This window comes from Balaenoptera ricei, chromosome 2 (assembly GCF_028023285.1).
Source record: "Balaenoptera ricei isolate mBalRic1 chromosome 2, mBalRic1.hap2, whole genome shotgun sequence".
NCBI classification, from domain to species: Eukaryota; Metazoa; Chordata; class Mammalia; order Artiodactyla; family Balaenopteridae; genus Balaenoptera; species Balaenoptera ricei.
The window spans coordinates 159,179,958-159,198,169 of record NC_082640.1 but is presented as its reverse complement, the minus strand read 5'-3'; the positions used below and the strand labels follow the sequence as shown (position 1 = coordinate 159,198,169).

Sequence of the window (18,212 nt, the reverse complement as noted above, 5' to 3'; positions counted from 1 at the left end):
CTACCTCAAGAGAGCCTATCCCTGGATGTGGATCCGTGGCCGTGCCTGTAGGAAGAGACGACTCTGCCTCTTACAATGGCAGGCCTACAAAAAAGGCTACAAGAAGCACCTTATATTTGCTTTTCTGTACTTTCTAGTTTTTCTACAATGAACATTTATTAACAAAAAAAAATTTTAGTAATATTAAAGGCAGTTCACCAGGAAGACAACATATGTCTGGAAGCCAGGAAGGGGCCACAAAGTACAGCACCAGGTCGCTGGTTATTTTCTTTTCATTCTGTTAGAGCAGAAGGTAAATTACCTCGGGCCCTTTAGAGTATGTGCAAGCCACAGCAATGGTGGGGATGGGTTCTGATGCCAGCCAGCAGCCTTGGTTCGATGCAGTTGAGCCATGTCTTGCAGCTCCTCAGTGTGGCTGAGATAGCCACATGGTCTCATGGGTTCTCCCTGTCCTACCACAAAACCTGGTAATAGAGACTTTCCTCCCACCTATCAAAACCACAGAATATCCCACTGAGGGGCTTGTTCCACATTAGGCTCATTCAAATAGCCAAGATAATCCGGTGAAGAAAGAAGCCCCTAATAATTCTGATTCTCTCCTCTCTTCCTCTCGTTGGTTCCAGGGACCGAGTGGGGTCAATCTTCTGGTGCTGTCTCTCCAGGTCTCTTCCAGGCTGGTCACAGACGCACTCCCTCTGAGGCCGACCGCTGGTTGGAAGAGGTGTCCAAGTGCGTCCGGGCTCAGCAGCCCCAGGCCTCAGCTGCCCCTCTGCAGCCAGTTCTCCAACCTCCTCCACCCAGTGCCATCTCCCAGCCAGCGCCACCTTTCCAAGGAAATGCATTCCTCACCTCTCAGCCTGTGCCAGTGGGTGTGGTCCCACCCCTGCAGCCAGCCTTTGTCCCTGCCCAGTCCTATCCTGTGGCTAACGGGATGACCTATCCAGCCCCTAATGTGCCTGTGGTGGGCATCACTCCCTCCCAGATGGTTGCCAACGTGTTTGGCACTGCAGGCCACCCTCAGGCTACCCAACCCCATCAGTCTCCCAACCTGGTCAAGCAGCAGACATTCCCTCAGTACGAGACAAGCAGTGCTACTGCCAGCCCCTTCTTTAAGCCTCCTGCTCAGCACCTCAACGGTTCTGCAGCTTTCAATGGTGTAGACGATGGCAGGTTGGCCTCAGGAGACAAGCACACAGAGGTTCCTGCAGGCACCTGCCCAGTGGATCCTTTTGAAGCCCAGTGGGCCGCATTAGAAAGCAAGTCCAAGCAGCGTACTAACCCCTCCCCCACCAACCCTTTCTCCAGTGACTTACAGAAGACTTTTGAAATTGAACTTTAAGCAGTCCTTATGGTTTACGTATTTTGTCTGTACTTAGGCAAGGGCGGAGGGTGGAGGTCAAAGGAGCAAAGGGGACTTTGTGTTCCCAACCAGTACGCTTTTCACTAATCCCAAAGGTCCCCAGGAGCATGTCCAGGCATAGAGTGCTGAAGGGGTGATTGATTGAAAAAAGTGGAGAAAACCATTCCTAGAGAAGAGCTGTCTTGCAGTTAGACTAAAGAAGTTAAGGAAATGTTACCCTCTGCCTCCCTCTTCCTCCCTCAGCCCCCTCACAAATCTCTGGCAACAGAGAGGCAGAAGTATCTGAACAGGAACCTGTATTCAAAGCACATTTACTGGAATATAAAACACAACGGGAAGCAAAACGATCTCCCTTTGTTTTTCAGGCCATTCACCTGCCTCCTCTCTCAGTACTGGCCTGTCTTAAAGATCAAAAACAGGGTGGCCTGTGCTTGGGCTGGGGACAAGAGGCAGGCTGTGCTGCCAGAATTCCCAGGAGGGCACATCAGGAGCCGCCCAGCAGAGCTATATTTTAGGGGTAAAGTTGAGCTTCCATTTTGAGTAAGAATAAATATTATAAATATAAAAAAGCCAAAATCTTTATTTTTATGCATTTAGAATATTTTAAATAGTTCTCACTATTAAAAAGTTGTATGAGTTGTAAGTAATCTTGCCAAAGGTAAAGGGTTAGCTGTAAGAAATTGTACATAAGATTGATTTATCATTATGCCTATTGAAGTAAAAAGAGGAAGGGTTGGAAGTTGCAGACGGGATCCCTAGCTTACTTGGTATCATTTACTGTAAGTAGCACATTGCAACAACAATCATGCTTATGACCAATATAGTCAACTAGGTAGTAGTTTTAAATAAAGAGCGAGCAGTATTGTCCTGGTTTTAAACCTATAAAGAAATTCTAATGTCATTATTTTAATGGAATCAATCTAAATAGAGAATATGTATTTTCTTCTATATATTGCTGCAGTTTCCTTATGTTAATCCTTTACTTTGTTTTAACACTAAGGTGACAATGACATAATCATATCCATAGACAGGAACACAGGTTACTGTGTTGGTTTGTCATGTAGGTCTTGGTGGGTTTTGCTTTGTCCTTTAAGTTTTGTTCCCACGAGTTTTGTGGGGATGGAGGTTCTAGTTTTATTAGCACTGCGTGTGCGTGTGCGTGTGGGTGTGTGTGTGTCCATCCCTCTCCCTCGCGGTGAGCAGAACATCCCATTTGCCAGTTGCAGCCACTTGACCTCTGGTAACAACATGAGATCCCATCTCATTTTTACTTTTGAACGTTGGCCTTACAATCAAATGTAAGTTATATATATTTGTACTGATGAGAATTTATAATCTGCTTTAACAGAAATAAATGTTCGTGGTAGAAGCTTTTGGCCATGAAGGGCTATTCTTTCCCCTTTTCTATTAGCAAGTGAGTTTTGGTTCTTTTTGGTCTTGTCCTCTCTCCATTCTACTGCTGCCACAGATCTCTAGGTTGATGGCTAGAAAATCTTTCACTGGGACTAGTATATTCTTAAAATTCATATTTGTATCCACACTTTAGGCTTTGGTTGTTCCTAAGCACATCTCTGATGTCAGATTCTTCTTGCTCAAAGTGCAGACTTCAACCTGGCAGCTGGTTAGAGATACAGAACCTCAGCCGACCCCAGACCTAGTAATCAGAATCTGCATTTTAACAAGATTCACATTCTGAGAAGTTAGGCTGGAGCAGTGATTTCCAACTTTGAATACATTTTAGAATCATCTGGGAGATTTTAAAATCCTCATGCCTGGCCCATACTCCAGACCAATTAAATCAAAATCTCTGGGGAGTAGAACCCCAGGTTCAGTTTTTTAAAAAGCTCCCAGTATGGAAGAGGGTTGAGAACCACTGGTCTAGATTGAGTTTTACTCTCACCTCTAACCTTACCCCACTACTCTATGACTAGTTCCAAGAAGAGCTAGCTAACCTCAAACTTACCTTCTGAAGTGTGTCACAAATATGCCAAATACTAGTTTAACTAAAGAACAGGGGAGTCCAAGAAAGTAGCCCTTATTTTCCAATTTCTACAGCAAAACCAGCTATGGGTAGGGAAAGGGATGCACCTCAATATTTTTTTAAAATGAAAAGGAAAAAAGACCTGTGCCGCCACATTTCTTTTGTTGAATGAGAGGTAGACCAAGAAGTATCACTCACCCATGATGCAGCTGTTTGTCTTTTCCAGCCAGTGTGTTGGTAATAAAAAAGTCACCTTTCCCTGTAATGCCTGTCTTTCTTGTGTCCCAGAATAACCTCTGTTACTAGGCCCAGCCAGTCCTCTGGAGGATGTGTAGAAGGTTAAAGTGGAAAGAAACTCGGAAACTCACTGAAACCAGGCCTCTTGATTTAGCAGCAAGGAATTAATTAAGTGGCTCCAAGAGAGGAAGAATGACCTCTTCCAACTGAAACCATTTCTGAAACCACTTCCCTGTATTACATCGCCCTCCCCTCCATTGGTTCCCCCCACCATCCTGCTGGTGCTGTTTTTTATAATAGTCTGTTTTTGTTTTATTTAATTATTTATTTTTGGCTGAGTTGGATCTTTGTTGCTACAACGCAGGCTTTCTCTAGTTGCAGCAAGCAGGGGCTACTCTTCGTTGCGGTGCGCGGGCTTCTCGTTGCAGTGGCTTCTCTTGTTGCGGAGCACGGGCTCTAGGCGCATGGGCTTCAGTAGTTGTGGCTCGTGGGCTTAGTTGCTCTGCGGCATGTGGGATCTTCTTCCTGGACCAGGGCTCAGACCCGCGTCTGCTGCATTGGCAGGCGGATCCTTAACCACTGCACCACCAGCGAAGCCCAACAGTCTGGTTTTTATCTGGCATCAAGTATTTTGCATCACAGATTCTGGCTTGAGGAGGAGAGGCTCCTTGTTGGTCACTGCACCGAACAGGCCCACCTGCTCCATGCAGGTGTGAGACGAGCCTCACGGCTTGGCTTTGCATGTCCGCCTCGGGAGGAGGGCTCCAGCCTCTTGATGAAAGGAAGGAGCTTTTCTAGTTCTTTCATACTCACTCAGATAATGATGCAGTGGCTGCTCTTTCATCCCAAGTCCCTATACTGAGCCTTTCATTTATATTCCACTTTGTCGACGGTTTTCACAAACATCAAGCTGTTAACCGTACGCACAGACGGGATTTGAAGCTGGTTGCTATACTACCTAGAAGGGCGAGAGAGACTAGAGCAATGAACCACTGTTTGGACCCCAGATGAGACCTAGTTCTAGCAAAGAATGCTTCCCTGACACAACAGGAGTTAGTGTTCCCGTAGAAGATACACTTTGAGATCATTACACACCTCCCCACACAGATTTAAATGAAGTGAGAACCCTGGTAGCTTCCTTTAAAACACAGTGAACTGATCCTGTGTAACAAATTATAGAGGGAAGTTGTAAAGTGAAGGGTGTCCTTATCCAAATAGATGATGCTTCTTGACAACTCAGCAGGCACGTGTGGTACGTCAGAGAAGCAAACACTGCTGGGACTACAGAGGGAGGCTGCCGCTGGTGCTCTACAGCTGGAGCAGCTTTGAAGAGGCCAGTGTCTCCAGAGAACTCCCTTTGCCGGCCAGACAGGGGAGACCGAGAGCCTGTCTTCCCTTCTCCCAGCCCTATGAGTTGTATCCTTGCTGCCAGATGGGCTGAGCGGGAGGCCAGACCCGGGAACAGCTGGCACAGCAGAAGCTGGAGTAGTACTCATTGCCGCAGAGCTGGGCCTGCAGGATCAAATCACAGTTGGCCAGCTCCGGCTGGTCGATGCACTCCCTGCCGGGGTCCCTCGGCGTGGTGGCCAGTGCTGCGAGACAGCGGGGGAGAGAGGGTGGTAAGAAAGCTCTGTGTAGGCTGAGAACTCTCACCTACCATTTCATTTCATTTCCCTGAAAGGAAAGTGCTGTCACTCTGTAACCTTGTGACACCTGTATGTACAGCTATGGGAGGGCTCACAGTTTCCACTGTCACTGGCCTCACTTCAGCACGCAGTGGTCCTCCCACTCTTTTGCAGCTTCTGCCCAGCGCACAGCCCATCACAGACTCCCAAATATTGACTGCCTGGACGATTAAACATCTCTGGAAGTTAACCAACCCCCTGCCCTGACCACTGAGACCTGAAGAGCTGGACGACACTGTTGCAGCCTCTGGATGGGGCAGAAGAGAGAGCAGGGTCAGCCCTAAGCACAATTTTGAGTCGGCAAAGGCTGTGTTTTCTCTTTCACTGCTGGTTTCCTCCTACCTCAAAAGTTTTGTGCCTTCAATAGCCCCAGCTTAGTCACTTAGTTCCCCATCTTTCCAATTTTTCCACTTCCCCCAGAGACAGCAAAGAGTATTAGGCAAGGTGACAGGAGGACAGGCTGTGAACTGTGGCACTGATACTACCTCGAGCACAAAGCGCTGGTTGCCTCCCCTCTGAATTTACTGGAAGCTTTGGTATCTTATAAATCCCTGTGAGAGTTTCATCCTGCTGCTTCATCTTAGCACTGAAGGGGCCTTTTCTTTCTGGAAGGGGCTCTTATGACTCAGCTTGGCTTAGGCCTGAGCAGCACCTCCCTAAAGTCACCTCATGGGGCTGGGGACGGCCTACTCCATGCCCTCTCCCCTGCTTCCTCCCAAAATACAACTAAAAGACCATACCTAACAAGTGGATGGCTGTATAAAGGCTTGGTTTATCGATAATACAAGAGTACGAACTACTTACATTTACATAAAGAGCAAGCCATCTATGCCTATTCTTAAAAATCATAACTTTGGTATCAACTTTATCTCAGCCATTGCAGCCCTTGGACCCATCACGGCCAGAGGTGAGGAGGTGCTGGGCTTGCTGGTGAAGCACGCTGGTTGCCTGGGCGCCATCCTGGCTCTGCCACTTCTAGCCGGGGGTCTCTGGGCAAATTAATGTTACTTAAGCTCTCTGTGTCTCAGTTTTCTTATCTGAAGTGGAGATAATAATAGCACCTGGGGCACACAGTAACCATGGCTAGAATGTAAGCATGTAACTGTTTTGCCCCATAGCATTCCCACTCACAAAAGTGTGAGTGACCCCCCCTATGTTTTAACCCTACAATATTTTCTGTTTCTCACCCTAAACTTTTAGGCAAAAAGCTTGAGAGTTCTTCACAGTATCCCTTACACCAGAGTGTGACTAGCTCAAGGCCCCCCACCCTGATTCAAACACTGCAGTTCCAACGTGCCACCAAAGCACGAACAGGGCACAGTGAGACAGCCTCAACCAGTGAAATGCTACAAAAAGCTTAAATGGGTGACAGCAGATAACATGCAGCCTAATTGATGGAACGAACACTGTTAAAGGAGGGAGGGAGATAGCTTCTCTCACCCCCTCGCTGCCCACAAAAAAAAAAAAGATTAGCGACGCTCATCTAACGGGGTGGGAGAATGGTAGCTGGACTGAGGCCACAGTGTCCTATCCAGGAAGGCAGTCACGTCACACCACATCAGGAGCCCCACCAAACTTCAGCATCAACCAAATTTCTGATTACAGTTTAGCTTCCCAGGTAGCCATGTCTATAGCTAATCACAAACATGCCCATCTGGATCCTCCTGACAGCTCTCCTTCTCACATAAATCTGCCTTCTGGCCTGTCTCAAGTCTCGTAAGTTTGGTAAATACACAGACAAAGATCTACTTGCTGGGCAGGACAGAGGTGAAAAGTGGCCCCTGCAGGACGGTGCTTTGGCCAAGGCAATGCCTTCACGCAGGCATGTACTCCGTCACTGAGTCTCTGAGCACCTGGTGATGCCAAGCATCGCGCTGGGCCCTGGGAGGTGCGTCCCAGTCGCTGGCTTAAGGAGCTCACAGACTGGAAGCCCACTGTCAGTCCCGCTCACTAAGCAACATTTCTACCAGACTTCAACCTCTAGCCTGGCCAATTCCAGCCTCAGCCCCACAGACAGGAGGCAGCCAGGCCTGGCCGTCCAGGCTGACCAGCATGGAAAGGCCCTGGCAGTTCTCTCCCAGGGCTGTTTCAAGCCCCATGACAACTGGCCTGCTCCAAGTCACACTGCCAGGAACTGGCAAGGTGAGGCAGGATTTGGAGTTGAGTCCCTTGGACTGCAGAGCCTGCCCCCTCCGCATTCTGCAGCAGGCAGCCAGCTCTCAAGGACAAGCAGATGCCTGGGATAGGCCTTCCTTACCTGGCGGGACCACCTTCACCTCGGTGCTGCGGCTGACCGCCTGGCTTCCCCGGTAGGCGCTGCACGTGTAGGAGCCCTCGTCCCTGGCCCGCAGGTTGTGGATCAGCAGCGTGCCATCCGGGGACTGGTGGACACGGTGGCCGTCGGCCCGCACCGGCAGCCCGTTCCTGGAGGGGAGAGGACGCTGAGAGAGCTGTCCAGGCCCTCGTCTTCAGGCCCTGGGAAGCTGTGCCAGGCCTCCCGGGGCCAGGGGGAGGAGGTAATCCAAGGCCACTCCAGAGCCAACGACTCCCTCCTCGCAGCCCCTCACCTTAAGGAAGGGATGGGTCTGGAACCAAGGTGATAGACCAGCGACGCCGAAGCAAAATACCTCGGAAGTGAGGTGGACTCACACCAGCTGCCTTAAGTGACTACAGATCTGCCCCTTGTCCCAGGACATCCCAGATCTGCCCCTTGTCCCAGGACATCCCAGATCTGCCCCTTATCCCCACAGGTCTCTCACTCTCCCTCCTCGTCAACAGAGGTCCTCTAAGCAGCGGGATGAAGGACAAGAGCACCCCTGCCTCTAGGGAGGTGGGGCGGGGTGCGGGTGGTAGGGGAGCCTTCCCTGAGGAGGACAGCTGGCCGAGGCCTGACCTGAGGGTGAGGAGGAGCAGCTGGCTGACAGGGAGGACACGGGGACTCGGGGGTTTGCAGGAAGGCCATGGCCGGAGCGAGGAGAGTGGGCGTGGGAGGAAGTGCGCACGGCTCTGGTCAGGAGTCTGGACCGGATCCTGGGGGTGAGCGAGGGGTGTGAGCTGAGCAGGACTGACAACACCACGTGTGCTTGGAAAGGATCACCAACCGCAGCGTGGGGCAGGGACAAGCCCGAGGGCAGAGGCCAGGTGAGTGGCTGCCGCAGGTGTGCACACAGGTTGACGAGGCAGACAGTAAAGCAAAGGGACCTGGGTGAGGGTCAGAGGTGGGAGGTGGGGGAGAAGAAGAGATCAAGGGTAGCAGGTTCCTAGCTTGGTTACTGGGCAGTGGTGGTGCGCCCCCACTGTGGGGAGATCCAGGGCAGGATGAGGGGTGAATGGTGAGGTTATTTTCCCCCATTTCGCATTTCGGGTGCTGTGAGACACCAGGAGGCATCAGATTTGAGGTCTGGACCCAGATAGTGTCTCAGCACTGATGGTTCTGGAAACTTCATGTCTACAGCGCTACCCAAGGTGAAGTTAGAGAAAAGCCGAGGACCGACGACCAAGGACAGACCTCAAGGTACACCAGCGTCTCAGGGAGAGGGATGCGATGAGCGGGCCAGGAAAACAGAAGCAGTAGCCGGAGAAGCAGGAAGGAGACTGCAGGTCATGTGGGACAGAGTCTGCTCAAGGACTGAGGAACAGGGAGGTACTGGTGACCTCGGTCAGGGCAGTGTCCCTGGCATGGGAGTGCGGGGGTGGAGGAGAGGTCCCGGGGCAAGGGCTGAGCTGCCAGCAGGGAGGTGAGCAGACCGAGACAATGTAAACAGCCGTGCATGAAGGGGACGCGATATAGGACCCCACTGCAGGGAAACACTGGGTCAGAGGAGGGTGTGTTTATGTTTGTTTGTTTTGAAGAGGGGTGTCCTGAGCATGTTTGCTGCTGGCAAGATCCAGGCCTGATAGGATAATCACAGCCACAGCTGATCAGGGCAGGGCCGGCTGAGAGCACCAGCTGAGAAGCCTGCAGAGGCTCCCACCACCTTCCCTGGCATCAAGGCCACAGAGAGGCAGCCGACCTCCGTGACCCTCACCGTTCCTGCCAGTGTGCGGGCCCATTCCCATCCCGGCATCGTCGCTCCAGTACTCACCCTTGAGGCTTGACCAAGAACATCCTTCCCTTCATCCATTCTCCCAGACAGGAGACAGCCTCACCCCACTGCGCACAGACGCACTTAGGGCAAACCTCTGGAGCCTGGGGGACACTGGGCCATCTCCTGCCTGGGAGTTTCTGGGGGGCTCAGATTACCCCAGGATCCCCAGAGCCTAGCCTAGTCCTGACATAGTGCAAGGAGGAAGTGGGCAAAAAACCGCTGAATGAATGAAAGACCAACAGATTTGGGGTAAAAGACCACTGAAGTCCTCAAAGCTGTGTGCAGCCCAGGGTTTCTCAATGCCAGTGGAGATTCTGTCACCCAGGAGACATTTGGCAACATCTGGAGACTTTTTATTGCCATGACTTGGGAGAGAGTGCCGCTGGCATCTGGCGGGTGGATGGCCTGGACGCTGCTAGGCGTCCTCCAGCGCACCCCAACAGACGAACGTGTCAGCCCAAAATCTCAATAGTGCCGAGGTTGAGAAACCCGGGGTAGCCCGACCAACAGAAAAGAGCAGTCCCAGGGGGCTTCCGTGTGTCGGGATAAGGGCGCTGTGGCCCCTTCCCTGGCACCAGGCCGGGAGGCGGGAGTGGAAGAATGAGGGGTGGGGGCGGTGGTGACCGCAGCATCCTGCAGGAAGGTGGACTCCCTCTGTCTGGGCTGTACCACCTCAGGTACGAGGGCCCGAGGGCCAGGCCTGCCTGGAGCAGAGCCTTACCTGGACCATCTGATGTTCACGCTTTCGCCCGCCACCGCACACAGCAGCCTGGCCGTGTCACCTTCTGGCACCATCACCGTAGAGGGCAGCCCTGTGATTGTCAGCTCCCCTGGGCCCAAGGAGGGGGCACTGTCAGCCACCACGCCCATCCTGCCCCACCTGACCTCAGAGGCCACCGGCCACGCTCACCCTCCCGCTCGGGACTGCCGCCTTACCCAGAACTCTGAGCTGGACCCAGCGCTGGTCTCGGTCCTGCCCGTTGACTGCAACACAGGTATAGAAGCCTCCATCTTCCACAGCCACGCGGCTGATGACCAGGGAGCCATCGGACTGCAGCTGGTGTCTGGGGGCCAAGCACAATTAGGTGTCCCCACCCCAAGGCGCCCGGCAGGGGGCGGGAGGGGCAGGATCTTCCCTCCCCTGGTGAGAGGCTGAGCTGCCCCTGCCATCAGTGGGATCTGACCAAGGGCCAGTCGGCCTCAGGCCCTCAGGCCCTCCAGCAGCTGGCACTCTCCTTTACTTAAAGACGCCTGACTTTAGAGCCTGGCAATAAACAAGTCAAGTTTTCTGATACAAAATAATTCTGGTTTGGGTTTCTGGTTTTTGCTACACTTGTTTACTAGGCTCAGTCCTGGTTCAGCCACTTAGGAGCTGTGTGGTGTTCAGCTTGTGCATGTCAAATGGGGGTAAAATAGCACCCACCTATTGGGGCTCCTCTGCAGGTCATAAGGAGGAGAAAAGCCTCACCTCGGAACGGGCTCAATAAACGTGCGCCCTTGTGATTACAGCCAGAAGTGTGTCCACCTTCGTTTCCTCGCTCAGCTGTCACCTCTGTTAGCGGGCCCTTACTTCTGTCCGCTAACCACACTCCGGAAGGGCCCAGAGACCCAAATGCGGTCTGCCCGAGGAGCCCGACACCACAGCTCCAACCCTCAAGGGGCCCTGGGGTCCTGCTCAGGACCAGGGGGCACCTGCAACTCCCTCCCCCAGTGGGGGTGGGGCTGGAGGCCGGCCAGGAAGGAGGGGAAAGGAGCTGAACGAACCTGGGGGAAGAGAGGGGCTGCCCATCTCTCTGCCACTCGACACTTGGCGGTGGGAAGCCCTCGGCACGACAGGTCAGCCGGATCCGCTGGCCTGGATGGGCGTCCACCACCCCAGGCTGGTGCCGGTCCAGACGCAGCCTGCAGAGCAGGCACCCCACGGCCGTGAGGGGGTCCCTGCCGCTGCCTCTCCCCAACTCCCACCCACGCCAGGGGACGGGACCTCCGCACAGCCTCGTGGGCCCCTTCTCCCTCCAGCCAGATTCTGCTTCCCAACATCACCCCTTTGTTCCAGTTGGGACATCTGGGACCAGGTCTAAAAGACACCTGTGGCTTATCTCACCTCCCCACGCAGAACCTCTGACTGTCCCCCGCCCGCCCTGTGCGTCTGCCTCCAGGTCCTTGACTTGGGCACCCCCAGCTCTCTGCATCCCCTCCGTAAACTGCCCTTCTTCAAGGCCTCCTCAGGCCCTCTAGCTGCCGGTGTCCTCCCCTCCCTCGGCTCCTGAGGCCTGGGCCAGGCACCGCTCCATTCCCCACGGCTCGGGGTGGTGGGCGGGGTCCCCTTTCTCCTCCAGAAGCTGAGCTCAGGGACCCGTGCTTCCCCAGCCCTCCCCTCACAGAGCCCTGAGCAGGGGCCAGCAAGCCTGCTCACAGCATACACTGGCCTGGGACCACCCACCCTCCCCGCCTCTCACTGAGACCTCCCCTAACCCCGGCCTCAGTGGGGCAGACCAAGAGCAGGACAGCACTGCACACTGTTACCTGCTTGTGGGCCGTGGGTGCGAGGAGGAGACGGCCCCCCGGCCCCCAGAACCGCCCCCTAGGCTGCGGTCCCGAGGACTGTGGCCTTGGGCTGGGTCCCTGGTCTGAGGGAAGTGCCTTGGTTCAGCCTCAGGAAGCACAGCCACGTCACCCCCTGTCAGGAGGCCAGGAGAAGCAAGGGGTGAGCGGTGGGGAGAAGGGGGTGGAAGGAAGGGTGGGCCATGGGGCCGGCGGGGGACCAATGGAGAAATGAGGGCCACGAGGGGCAACACATCCGCCCCAGCCCAGCTGGAGTGTGTGGTCCCTGCCACCAGGAGGCCCTGGCCCAAGGAAACACTAGTCCTCCAGTGCGGAGGCCCCCCGGCCCAGGCCCTCCCGGCCAGAACCCCACCCCGGGGCCCGTGAGGACCCACTGCGGGGGTGGGGTGGGGACAGAGACCTGTGATGCGAAGCTGGATCTTCTGAGAGTCACGGTCTGGCCTGGTGCTGCCACAGCTGTAGGTGCCAGTATCCTCTGCCCACAGGGGGCTGATGACCAGGGAGCCATCGGGCTGCAGCTGGTGCCTGAATGAAGAGAGGGCGCTTGAGCTCTGGGCTCCTGAGGCAACAATGAGCCTGGCTCCTACAAGAGGGGCCGTCGCCCCACACTCACCCGCCCGTCCCAGGAGATCAGAGGGGCTGTGCAGGCTGCACACACACCTGGCAGAGGAGATGGGCCGCCCGTCTTTCTGCCACCTGGCGTGGGGGTCCAGGGAGCTGTCATCTGGGCAGAAGAGCCGCACCAGCTGCCCCAGGGCCACCTGTACCAGGGAGGGCTCTGAGCCTGCCAGGGTGATCCTGGAAAGGTGGGAGGGAGGGTCTGCGTGAGTGCCGGGACCAGGGACTTCACCACACAGAAAGCTTGGTGCCCATCCCATTCTGGGCACCTGTGGGGCCAGAGGCTCCCAGGGGAAGCCAAGCTCCGGAAGCCCAAGGACTCAGGAATCCGCCCTCCCCCCCCCCCCAATATCCCCAGGCATTACTACCTCAACCTGTTCCTGCAAGAGCACAGAATAGGCACAGAGCCCAGGGACGGAGAGGTTGGGAGAGAAGCAACACCAGGTTCACGTGGGGGGCTAAACACATGCCTGATCCCTTTGGAATTCAAAGTTTTATTTATTTTGTTTTTAATCTTCCCAAATCTCATTAATATGACACAGTCACAAGACTAACAACAAATGAGACCCACATTAAACCTATGAGATCACATCACCATTTTACAGGTCAAGAAACTGAGGCTTCGAGAATTTGGATGACTTGCCAAAGGTCATGAAGCTCATAAGCTTTTCCAACTAGACAGGCCCTGGGCTATACCAGCAAGATCTGCTGGAGAGTCCAGGCACCACCATCCACCGACTGCCTGACCCCCTGAGCAAGTCTCATGTCTCCAAAGCCTGAGCTTCCCCGTCTGTAGAATGATGGTAGCAAGGCCCTCCAGTCTGGGCTGTTTGGAAGATTCCAGGTTAGGGATGGAGGGAGGCCCAGCTGACCTCAGGGTTTTAGCTCCAAAAGGCTCAGCCCTTGGGCCTGGGTCCCTAATCCCCCATCCCACCTGGGGAAGGTGGGCCTCACCTGTAGGAGGAGCTGTGAGAAGGTGGCGCTGGTGGTCCTGCGTCTCCGCCCAGTACAGGGGCACTGGGCCCAAGCTCCTGGCCCTGGGGCCCCTCTCCAAAGGCCTGTCTGTGGTCCATGGCCCCCGGCCCAGGCTCTTGATCTCGCCACCACAGGCCACCGGAAGGCGAGGGCTTTCTCTGGACCACAGGCTCCGTCCCGTGCTGGCTGGCCTCCTGCTGGCCCCCAGGACCGCTGCCGCCACTGTCTCTATGGGTGCTTTGGCCAGAGGCCCCAGGGTCGTGTCGGCGGGGCTCATGTTGGGGTCCCCGGCAGCTGCTCACACACTCCTCCTCCGAGGCAAAGTTATTGGCGTTGCCATGGCAGCCACCATACCAGAAGCGGTTACACTGGCCCACGGAGGCGATGAAGTACCAGCGGGCGGCCCAGTCCATGCAGGAGCCATGGGCGCTGGGCAGTAGGCACCGCACGGGGTACACTGAGGGGGCAGGGAGGACGCAGGTCACCGGGACCCAGTAATGAAGCTGCAAACGCTGCCCAGGACGTAGGAGTGAGGCCCTTCCCAGGGTATGGAGCACATCTACACTGGGCCCCTGACCAGCCCTGGGGACAGTCTGTTCACTGCCCAGACCTGCGCTGGGCTGGGAACCCAGCAGCCTCCAGAATCATCCCCGTCCACCTCCACCCCCAGAACTAGAGCCGTCCAGAGGTCAGGGCCGTGAGCTCCCTGGACAGGCTCCCTCGTGCTCTTCCCCACCTGACCCAGGCCCCAAGGGCGCACACAGAGCAACCCCAGGGCCAAACCTTGCTGTGCTTAGCTCACAATGAGGACCCAGCCCTGAGCCCCCAAAGGCCTGTGAAGATGCCCAGTGAGGGGCCCACCCTTGTTCCCAGGACCCTTCACCAGCTCTGAACCTTCTCCAGCCCCCAGCCTGCCCATAATAATCGCCCTCCTCCCAGGCACAGCCTGCTCCCTCTCCGCATTCAGATGTGACCACGCTGGCCACTGCTTAAAGCCCATCCAGGTGCCCAGGCCCCTGCAGACTCAGCCCACCAGCCCACCTGGCTTCCAACGTGCCTGTGATGGTCCCTGGCGCTCCACCCATGCACCCCATGCTCCCGCCTCACAGCCCTCCCTCCAGGACTCATCCCAGGCAGGGTGGGGACACCCCGTCCATCCCAGCCCTGACGACCTTGTCTCTGGAGGGGGGGCTGAGCCCCGGGGGCAGCACAGCCTTCCCTCTCTGTGGAATCCACACCGACAACTACCCCAACTCCCACAAGCAACCAGGCGGCGACAAGTGCAAACTGTTGGACACGATAATAATCTGGCACTGTTCTCTGGCCTGGCACCTAGTAGGTGATCAATAAGTATTTGTGGAAGAAAAGAGCAATAACCAAGGCAGCAGGAAGGTTTTTGGCTCTGGGTGGGGTGGCGAGCACAGTGGGACCAGAGCCTACCCACCAGGAAGGACAGGAAGGGGCATCACTCACTGTAGCTGGGCTGGCCCACACAGCCTTCCCCAAGAGGGCCCAACGCGGAGGCCATGTTGTCATAGCAACAGCCGAACTGGGAGCCCCGGCACTCACTGGGCTCATTCTGCTGGGCCTGGGGAGGAAGGCCAAGGTTGGGAAGTTGGAAATAGGTCTGGCTCTTGGTGGGAACTCTAGGCTGCCAGGCGGAGGATGGCAGGAAGAGGGACAGAACCGTGAACACATGGAGCATAACCCCAGCCCTGGGGGCAGATCAGAGGCCAGGAGAATGTTGGCTGAACCCCTCAGTTCCAGCCCAGGCCTGTCGCTGAAGCCCTATGCCCTCCAGAGGATGGTTCAGGCCAGCAGGCTTCAGGGACCTCCTTTCTCCAAGGCTAAAGCTGCAAAAAGCCTGGGTCACAGTGGCATTGAGCAGGCTTGGGGGCTGGACTCCTGCCCCTCACGTGACCAGACACTTACTGTGGAAGCCACCTCTCTCGTCCGTGGCCTGCTCCCGGGGTTGTCGCGTCCATAAGTGCTCGCACAGCCAGCCTGATGGGGCCCCTCAGCCACAGACACCCCGTCAGGGCAGCACCCGAACCTAAACAGACATCACACAGCCGTCCCCTCACCACCCAGCCCTGACCCCCACCCCTACCAGGGACCCTGAGCGTCCTGTATCCCAGGATCCAGGCTCTGAGGCTCCCTGAGCCAGGGGCTGACCGGGTGAAGATCTGCGTGGGAGACGGGTTGTCCCGCGTGCAGGGAGAACCATTTTGTGAACCCCAGTCTCTGCCATGTCCACGGACCGCTTAGAGGCTCCCAGTGAGGGCAACAGGAAAACAATAAGCAGAGCTGAACCCTTAATAATTGAGAGATCTTCAACTCACACAGCCCGCCACAAAACCGAGGAGGGGGAAATTCACCTGAACCTGCCCAAATACCAGGTTCCCAGGGAGTTTTTACAAAATGGCAGCAGTTGGGCGATGGGGCAGAAGAGGGTGTCAAAGGAGCCCACCACTTATTTCACCTCCACCAACCAGGAGTTGGGAAGGAAGGTGAAAGAAGGAACATATCAAAGCACCTTCTATGTGCCAGGCACCATGTGATTCGTTTCAGCCTCACAGGAACCCCAGTCAGTGGCTGTCATTGTTTCCAATTCTCAGCAGAGAAAGCCAAGATCAAAGAGGTTAATAACTTGCCCCAAGTCACCCAGCACACAGCTGGTAAGTGGCTGAGCTGAGAATCACCCCCAGGCTGCTGGGCGCCGAATCTCAGCCCTTAGCACCACAGCCCCTGAGGGAGTGGGAGTCTGGTTTGGATCGGAGAGCTAGAATCACAGCCCATTTTCCTTCCCAGAGCCTCAGGCTACATCTCAACAGGCTGACTTCTGCAGAGAAAGCAGGGGGTTTACCCACACCCGGCACATAAGGGAGCTCAGCGAGAGGAAGCCAAGTCCTCGGTTTTGCGCTATCAGGGCAGCTCAGAGACAACACCCCTGGAGCTCTGCTAAGTCACCCCACCCCCTCTCTGAGCAGAGACACTGCCCCGTGCATCGGACACACCCCCTGAACACATACCTTCCCTCTTGGACCTGGGGAGAAGGAAGAGGCGCCCACCTGCTCTGCTGACATGAGGCCCTCGGGCAGCCTTGCCACTGCGGCCCAAGAGACGCAGTGTGGCCATCGGGGCAGCACCCATGGGGGCTGTGTCTGCAGTCACGGGGCGCCAAGCCAGACCGCAGGGGCTGCCGGTGTGAGGAGTGCCGCAGAGATGGGGCTGGGCCCGGGGCTGGCAGGTGTGGGCTCTGGTCGCCTCTGGGGTTACCCTGAGCTGAGGGTTGCTCCTGGGGTGCCCACCACTGGTCTCTGAAATCTAGAAAGAAGAGGAAGCAAAAGTCATGTGATGTCTCCACCTGGCTCCTCGCCCTCCATCTGTATCTACATCAGACCCACCTCTCCCCATCCCCCCAAACCACCTGCCGCCACCCTCAACCTCCATCTCAAGGGCCCGGGGCTGGGGGCTTCCACTGAGCTTCTCACCTGAGGCGGGGGCCTCCCGTGGGCCCAGAGACATCCACGGGTCCCTGGGGCTGGTGTGCATGTCCTGCATGTTGGGGACTTCTGCAGGGAGCCGGGGCAGTCAGGGTGCAGAGGGAAGGCCACCCCCACCAACATCTGCTCCCACCCCACTACTCAGGCAGGACCTGGGGAACCCAGGACAGTAGAAGGAAAAAGGAGCAGACTTGTGTTTTTGTAAACACCCTTCCCAGGTTTCAAGAGAGTCTTTATCGCATAGAAAACGCTCATGTTACGTGTTCAGCAAAAGGAAAAGCCACATGTAAAATTAGCATTTATGTTTGATCCCAATGACATGAAACAAAAAATGATACACATTTTTAATTGGACTGATGAAAAGATAAACAATCCAATTTTAAAATGGGCAAAGAACTTGAACATATGCTCCTCCGAAGAAGACACACAGATGGCCAACAAGCACATGAAAAGATGCTCTACATCATCAGTCATTAAGGAAACGCACATCAGAGCCATAAGGAGACACCACTTCGTATGCACTAGGATGACTCTAATCAAAAAAGACTGAAATAACAAGTGTCGGCGAGGATGTGGACAAACTGGAAACCCATGCACTGTTGGTGGGAATGTAAAATGGTGCAACACTGTGGAAACAGACTGGCAGTTCCTCAAAAAGTTAAACGGAGTTACCATATAGCCCAGCAATTCCACTTCTAAATATATACCCAAGGGAACTGAATATACACACCCACACAGAAACTCCTACATGAATATGTTCATAGCAGCATTATTCATTATGGCCAAAAGGTGAAAACAACCCAAATATCCATCAACAGACAAATGGATAAACAAATTGGGTACATCCATATAATTGAATGTGATTTAGCCGTAAAAAGGAATGAAGTGCTGATGCATGCCACAACTTGGACGAACCTCAAAAACATTTTGCTAAGTGAAAGAAGCCAGATGCAAAAGGTCTGCTCTTCCTTTTATCTGATATATCTAGAATTGGCAAATCCATAGAGACAGAGAGCAGATCAGGTGACCAGGGAAGGGGACTAGGGTTAATGGGGAGTGATTACTTGATGGGTACAGGGTGCTTATACAGGGTGATGAAAATTTTTGAACCTAGAGAGTTGGTGGTTGTACAACATTGTGAACACAACAAATAAGAGCACACTGTCTACTTGGACTTCCCTGGTGGCGCAGTGGTTA

General features: G+C 54.8%; 2 protein-coding genes across 13 annotated transcripts in view; one reads left to right on the top strand and one right to left on the bottom strand.

The window, feature by feature from the left end:
• The window catches only part of NUMB (NUMB endocytic adaptor protein), a 183,824-nt gene extending 181,095 nt beyond the window's left edge, over positions 1-2,729 (top strand). For all 11 annotated transcript variants that reach the window (XM_059914582.1, XM_059914589.1, XM_059914591.1 and 8 more), the window contains one exon: positions 624-2,729. In XM_059914582.1, coding sequence (XP_059770565.1) covers positions 624-1,339 — 716 coding nt within the window. In that variant the 3' untranslated portion in view covers positions 1,340-2,729. The remainder of the gene's footprint in view (positions 1-623) is intronic.
• A 1,153-nt stretch (positions 2,730-3,882) lies between these two features.
• The window catches only part of PAPLN (papilin, proteoglycan like sulfated glycoprotein), a 35,722-nt gene continuing 21,392 nt past the window's right edge, over positions 3,883-18,212 (bottom strand). The window contains exons 15-27 of one of the 2 annotated variants that reach the window (XM_059914580.1): positions 17,004-17,084; positions 16,542-16,836; positions 15,442-15,562; positions 14,983-15,097; positions 13,489-13,966; positions 12,577-12,714; positions 12,317-12,441; positions 11,878-12,031; positions 11,116-11,253; positions 10,288-10,415; positions 10,073-10,181; positions 7,521-7,687; positions 3,883-5,170 (exon numbers count right to left, since the gene is read on the bottom strand). In XM_059914580.1, the coding sequence (XP_059770563.1) occupies positions 4,986-5,170; positions 7,521-7,687; positions 10,073-10,181; positions 10,288-10,415; positions 11,116-11,253; positions 11,878-12,031; positions 12,317-12,441; positions 12,577-12,714; positions 13,489-13,966; positions 14,983-15,097; positions 15,442-15,562; positions 16,542-16,836; positions 17,004-17,084 (2,234 nt within the window). In that variant the 3' untranslated portion in view covers positions 3,883-4,985. The remainder of the gene's footprint in view (positions 5,171-7,520; positions 7,688-10,072; positions 10,182-10,287; positions 10,416-11,115; positions 11,254-11,877; positions 12,032-12,316; positions 12,442-12,576; positions 12,715-13,488; positions 13,967-14,982; positions 15,098-15,441; positions 15,563-16,541; positions 16,837-17,003; positions 17,085-18,212) is intronic. The other variant, XM_059914579.1, reaches the window with a different exon arrangement.